Consider the following 6,951-nt stretch of genomic DNA (forward strand, 5'->3'; position numbering starts at 1 on the left):
CCCGCGTCCCCAAGCGCGGACCCAGCCCCGACGTCGCCTCTCCCCGGCGCTCCCGCCTGTCCCGTCCCCGCGGGACGTAGGCTCCGCGCTTCACTTGCGTCTCTCGGGCCCGAGGTCAGCGCGGCTGGGGCGCGGGCACCGCGTGCGGGAGGCGGGGAAGAAAGAAGACACCAAACCCCGGCCCTCCTGCCCGGGCCCCGCGCCCCGGCGGCTCCGCTAGAAACCCACCGAGCGCGCCGAGCCTACGGAGCCGAGCCCAGGACGGGAGGAGCACGACGCCCGCGAGAATGGCGAACTCGGAGGTCCGAGGCTGGAGGGATGGGGCCTGCCTCCTCACACTCTCCCCAGCCCTAACCGTCCACTCGGTCCCAGAGGTCCCAGGGTCCCAGGACCGCTCACACCCCGGGTCCCGTCTGGGTCCCAGGATCCTCCCCCCCCCCCCCCCAGCGCCCAGCTCTCAGCTTGGTGCGGTGTGACCGCCCATCATCGAGGTCCGTGCGCCAGAGGCAGCAGGGTGGTCTCCGCTCTGCTCACGTGGTCTCACTAGGGTGGTCTCCGCTCTGTTCACGTGGCCTCACGTCCACACTAGGGTCAGCCACACGGGCAGACGCGCACTGTCTTGATTTGGATCTTTCTTTTTACCTGAGTGCTCCCGAGTCAACCTCCAAAGCTGTATTTAACAAATACGAAGAACGTCCACATCCTCCTTTCTTACAAGAAAAACTCAGTCTTTCACAATGTGTATCATGTTGACTGTGATTTTTCCCGTTTTCTATTGTTTCAAAGTGGTTTTCTTAGATTTATTGCTTGTAGTGTACTTTTATCATGAAAAGATGTTTGCTTTTGTCAAATGCTTTTTCTAATTGAAGTTATTGTACCCTTTTTTACTTCCTATTAATGGAATGTATTGTGTTGATAAATTTACATCGAACTATTCTTGCATTACAGAAATAAATCCCACGTGGTCATGGTTTATCATTCTTTCAGCATATTGCTGATTCCATTGACTAGTATTCTGCTGACTTTTTTTCATCCTTGTTCAGAAGGGCAAGTTTCTGTAATTTTCTTGGGGTTTTTATCGGCTCTGGAATTAGGGTACAATCCCTAGATTACAGTAAGAAATTTTCCCTCTTCAGTATTTCAGAAGAGCTTGAGAAGGGTTGGTTCTTTGTCATATGTCCTCGTCATCACAGGGCTTTTCTTGTTAGTAGATGGTATGGTTTGGTTCGATAGTACTGGCGATTGAACTCCAAGCCTTGAACTTGTTAGACAGGTGCTTTTGAGCCATGCCCCCAGCTTTTTTGCTTTGGCCATTTTTCAAGGTAGTATTTTGCTGTATGTTTGGTGGGACCCCCTAAGCCGTGATCTGCCTACTTGTGCTACTCTGTGTTGTTTGGGGATGGCAGCCATTATGCTTATTCCTACTTAAGTTAACAGGTACATAGCACCATGGCCAGCCATTGGTTAAGAAGGAGCCTCTATTATGCCCAAGTTGGCCTTGAACCATGATCCCCTGATCTCCTAAGTAGCTAGGATTGCAGGATTGTTCACCCATCTTTTGGTAGGTTTCTGATTACAGGTTCAATCTCTTCACTGGTGATATATTTATTCAAATTTTGTATTTCCTTATGGTTTAGTGTTGGTAGATTTTGCATTTGTCTTTCCATTTTTCATAATTAGTGAATATTTGTTAATTTTGTTGATCTTTTAAAAAAAACTGTTCCATTGAGTTAACTTTTTTCTATGCTTTATTGGACTGATTTATGTTCTGATCTTTATTATGCCTTCCCTTCTACTAGCTTTGAATTAATTTTCTAGTTCCTTAAATTATAAAGTTAGGCTGTTTAATTTGAAAACTTTCTTTCATGGTGTGTGTGTGTGTGTGTGTGTGTGTGTGTGTGTGCTCGCGTGTGCTGTAGAGCTTGTACTCAGGGTCTGTGGGCTGTCCCTGTGTGTGTGTGTGTGTGTGTGTGCGCGCGCACATGTGTGTGCTGTAGAGCTTGTACTCAGGGTCTGTGGGCTGTCCCTGAGCTTTTTTCCTCAATGGTATAGCAATCTACTACTTAAGCCACAGCTCAACTTCTGCTTTTTTGTAGTTTAGTGGAGATGAGTCTCATAGACTTTCCTGTTTCCTGCCCAGGATAGCTCCAAGTAGCTAGGATGACAGGAAGAGCCACCACTGCCAAGCGCTTTTTTTTTTTTTTTGTCAGCTGTAGGGCTTGAACTGTCCCTGAGCTCCTCAGCTCAAGGCAAGCACTCTACCATTTGAGCCACAGCACCACTTCCTGTTTTCTAGTGGTTAATTGGAGTTAAGAGTCTCACAGACTTTGAACCATGATCCTCAGATCTCAGCCTCCTGAGTAGCTAGGATTACAGGTGTGCACCATTGGTACGTGGCACTTGGAACATCTTATACAATTGCATTATCTAATAATATTTATTCCAAGGCATATACAATTAAAAACAAAGTAAAAAAAGAAATGTTTAGCGAGTGAGAAAAAGGGTGACATTGTCCAAAAAGAAATGCACTCTTTACCTGAATTATGTAACTGTAATCGCTCTATACATCACCTTTATTTTTTTATTTTTATTTTTGTCTGTCATGGGGCTTGAACTCTGGGTCTAGGCACTGTCCCTCAGCTCTTAAGCTCAAAGCTAGCGCTCTACCACTTGAGCCACATCACCGCTTCCAGTTTTCTGAGTGGTTTATTGGAGATAAGTGTCTCACAGACTTTTCTGCCCAACCTGGCCTCCTGAGTAGCTAGGATTACAGGTATGAGCCACCAACACCTGGCTATATCACCTTTATAATAACAGTAAAAACAAAATTTTAAAACCTGTTCTGAGGCCAGGCACTAGTGTCTCATGCCTGTAATCCTACCTACTCAGGAGGCTGAGATCTGAGGATCTCAGCACAAAGTCAGCCCAGGCAGGAAAGTCGTGAAACTCTTATCTCCAGTAAACTGCATACTCAGAAAAAGCCAGAAATGGTGCTGTGGTTCAAGTCATAGAGCACTCGTCTTGAGTACAAAGACACGCAGGGACCGTGCTCAGAGACTTGAGTTCCAGCTGCAGACTGGTAAAACAAAGACAAATGTTCTAAGAAAATTAAAAAAAAGAAAAATATGTATAGTACTCATTTTGTGCGGGAACAAAGGGAGGATGTGGGGATGTAGTTCAAGACTGGAAAAAAAGTTGTTACTGTGATCAGCAGGGAAGGAAGCACCTGGGTATCAGTGAATGTTATTCTTTTAAGAAGATTAAGACAGTATACAGCTGGGCATCCAGTGGCTCATCTGTAATCCTAGCTACTCAGGAGGCTGAGATGGAGGTTCATGGTTCAAAGCCAGCCGGGGCAGGAAAGTCCATGAGACTCTTATCTCCAATAAACCACTAGAAAACTGGAAGTGGTGCTGTGGCTCAAGCCACAGAGCTCGCCTTGGGCTGAACAGCTGAGGGATAGCACTCAAGCCCAGAGTTCAAGCCCCATGACCGACAAAAAAAACCCAAAAAGACAGTAAGGCTGGGAAGGTGGCTCAGTGGTAGAGCACTTGCCTTGAGCTGAAGAGCTGAGTGGCAGCGCCCAGGCCCAGAGTTCAGGCCCCACGACCGACCAACCAAAAAAAAAAAAAAATCACAATGTTTGGGCTAGGAAGGTGGCTCAGTGGTAGAGCACTTGCCTTGCATGCCTGAGGCTCTGAGTTCGATTCCTCAGCACCACATAAGCAAAAAGAAAAAAAAGCCGGAAGTGGTGCTGTGGCTCAAGTGGTAGAGCGCTAGCCTTGAGGGACAGTGTCCAGGCCCAGAGTTCAGGCCCCACGACCGGACCCCTCCCCCCAAAAAACAAAAAAAAACCCTAAAGGACAGTATAAAAATGTCAGTCTTGGGGCTGGGAAAGTGGCTCAGTGGTAGAGCGCTTGCCTTGCATGCACGAGGCCCTATGTTCGATTCCTCAGCACCACATAAGCAGGAAAAAAAAGCCAAAAGTAGCGCTCTGGCTCAAGTGGTAGAGTGCTAGCCTTGAGCTGAAGAACTGAGGGACAGCGCCCAGGCCCAGAGTTCAGGCCCCATGACCGGACCCCAAAAATAAATATATAAATAAATGTCAGTCTTAAGGTCTGCACATTGTCAGGTCCAGCAACAACACAAGAACAAGATGGGTCAAAGCTGTGCCTTAGTGGGGAGGAAAGAATGGTGTACTGGAGCAAAGTCATTCTGGAAGCAGAAGAGAGTATTATTTGAAATATGTCCTTAACATTATGATGTCACTAGGAAAAGTTATCAGTGATTTTTTTACTTTTTTTTTCTTTTGTAGGTCATGGGGCTTGAACTCTGGGCTTGGACACCGTCCTTGAGCTCTTCAGCTCAAGGTGAGCACTCTACCACTTGAGCCACAGCACCACTTCTGGTTTTCTAATGGTATATTGGTGATAAGAGTCTCACAGACTTTTCTGGTAACAAGAGTCTCACAGTCTTTTCTGGGCTGGGTTTGAATGGTGATTCTCAGATCTCAGCCTCCTTAGTAGCTAGGATTACAGGCATGAGCCACCAGTGCCCAGCTCTGATTTTTTTACTTTTATAAATATATTTGCTGACATTAAAGTGTTAAAGCATAACATTCTATCATAAAAATGAGTCATTAACTTAATGTACTCATACCCTATGGTTAGACCTTGTCATTTTTTAATTTTTCCTGTTTATACCTAGGTATTTATGATTCTTGTCAATCTTTGGTCACATTCATGGCTAGTAGGAGACAGTATATTCACTGAGTCAAAGGATATGAAAGAGAATATTGATACATACTGCTGATTTGTTCCTTCTTCCAAGCTTTATAATGAAAGTGACAACACCATTGCCTGCACTGTCATTTTTTTATTTTAGCCATGTTAATAAGTAAAAAAATGATATGTCATTAATCTTTTGCCTGTCTCTCATTTGTTGCAAATAATTTCAATCCCTGAATCTCTTTTGTGGTGTTTTTGGTGTCCAGAGCATTTTTATGTGTTTGATGTCTGTTCAATGTGTTGTTGTTGTTGTTGTCAGTCGTGGGGCTTTGAACACTGGGCCTGAGCGCTATCCCTCAGCTCTTCAGCTCAAGGTGAGTGCTCTTCCACTTGAGCCTCAGTGCCACTTCCAGTTTTCTGGTGGTTTACTGGAGATAAGAGTCTCATGGACTTTCCTTCTCAGGCTGGCTTTTAACCGAGATCCTCAGATCTCAGCCTCCTGAGTAGATGATAGTTGTGAACCACTGACACCTGCTTAATGTGTTTTTTTTAAGGCTTTCAAAATTCTTCCTTTTACCCAGGCCCTGAGTTCATGCCCCATGACAAAAAAAATTTTTTTAAAGCCCCCCCAAAAATTTTCCTGCCAGGCTCCACTGGCAGGCAGCAAAGTCCCTGAGACTTATCCCTAATTAACCACCAGCACTGTGGTTCAGATGGTAGAGGGCTGGCCTTGAACTGAAGAGCCCAGGGATAGCTCCCAGGCCCAAAGTTGAAACCCCACGACACGCCAACAAAACAAACTTTTCCTCTTGTTGAAGATAACATTGTTCCCCCTGCCAAAGTTAACTAATTTTTCTAACCTTACTTGGCGAGTCCTTTTTGCCTATGAATTCAGTACTTTTTTGTCTACCATGTTCAGTGCCTATTGAATCCGATGCATAAAGAGAGAGGGAGATAGTTATTTTGTGCTTTTGGACTCTGAGTGTTGTTTGCTTCTCGTTCCTTGTAAGAGAATGTTGCCTCTTTCCTCACAAGCTGCTTAAGAGGTTCACTTTTCTAAATCTTACCTGGAATTCTTGTTTTAGCAAAGAGATGTGTTACCCACAGGGTAGGGAGAGGAGCGGAGGCCCCTTCGTGGCGACCCGTGCTGGCGGTCTCATCCTGGTGATGAAAATGCACCTGACTGGCGCTGGCTTCTGAGGTGACAATTGCCGCGGCGTGTGGCACTTTACATCTAAAGGAAAGCAGAGTCTCGGGAGGGCACTCCAGTCTCGGTGGGCGCGGCCACCGCAGGCAGGACGGCACCAGCGGCAGACCGCGCGGGCAGCGCCTGGGGTCCGCGGAACCGAGTGGGCACCAACGGGTCGCGGTCCGCGGACGGAGGACCCGTGCTGCCGGCGTGGGGCGCCACCCGATTCTCCACGGCCACCGGGAGGAGGTGAGGGCTGCGGCCGAGCAGGGAGCCAGGCTCTCCCAGAGCTTCCGAGGCCTCGGCGGCCGTGCGAGATGGGCAACGGCGACCCGAGCTCGGCTGGGGCCGCGCAGGCCCTCCGCCCTCCGGGGGCCTCTGCCATCGGGCCGGCGCCATCCCTCCCTCACCCCACGCCCTTGGCCCCGGCCTCCATCCACTGCATACTGGCTCTCACCCTCTGTCCCGGCTTCCAGCACGTTCCGGGAGGCGACGGGCCTGGTAGACTGTCGGACCACTTGCACCTTCGTTCTCGGAAGCCCAGGGCAGGCGCAGGGCGACTGTGGTCGGAGCTTCCCTGGCTCTGACAGGTCCGGAGGGAGCCGGAGGAGCTGGAGCTGAGGCTCCGCCAGCCCGGCCGGGGGCGGGAAGGGGGCGGTGACGCCTGCCGTCTCACGCCGGGCTACGATCTGCTGGAGCGTCTTGGGTACCCAGGTCCGGCGGTACTGAGGCGGGTGGGCGGGGGTGTGTATTCTGACCCCCGCCCCCGGTCCCCTCAGGCCCCGCCCCTCCTGGCCCCGCCCCCAGCCCGCCAGCGCCCCCGCTGATTGGCCCCTCCGTTTGTCCCCGTGAGCTGGCGGCCCGGCCCGCGCGTCACGTGGTCGAGCAGCGTCCGTGGCGCCGGGTGGTGGGAGCCCGGCATGGATCCTCTAGCGAGTGGGACCCTGGCGCCGAGAGTCGCGGGGCCACCTCCGGGCGCCCCGCTGCCCAGCGCGAGGGCGTCTCTCCCCGGGCTGGAGGTGAGCGCCGCGGGGC

The 6,951-nt window shown here is 49.8% G+C and overlaps 1 protein-coding gene across 1 annotated transcript in view; it reads left to right on the top strand.

Moving 5' to 3' along the window:
* Positions 1–6,836: 6,836 nt before the first annotated feature.
* Coprs (coordinator of PRMT5, differentiation stimulator) overlaps positions 6,837–6,951 on the top strand; it is a 5,397-nt gene continuing 5,282 nt past the window's right edge. The window contains exon 1 of the mRNA XM_013022707.1: positions 6,837–6,935. Within this exon, the coding sequence (XP_012878161.1) occupies positions 6,837–6,935 (99 nt within the window). The remainder of the gene's footprint in view (positions 6,936–6,951) is intronic.

The sequence above is a fragment of the Dipodomys ordii genome, unplaced genomic scaffold (assembly GCF_000151885.1).
Source record: "Dipodomys ordii isolate 6190 unplaced genomic scaffold, Dord_2.0 Scaffold64, whole genome shotgun sequence".
Classification (NCBI taxonomy): Eukaryota; Metazoa; Chordata; class Mammalia; order Rodentia; family Heteromyidae; genus Dipodomys; species Dipodomys ordii.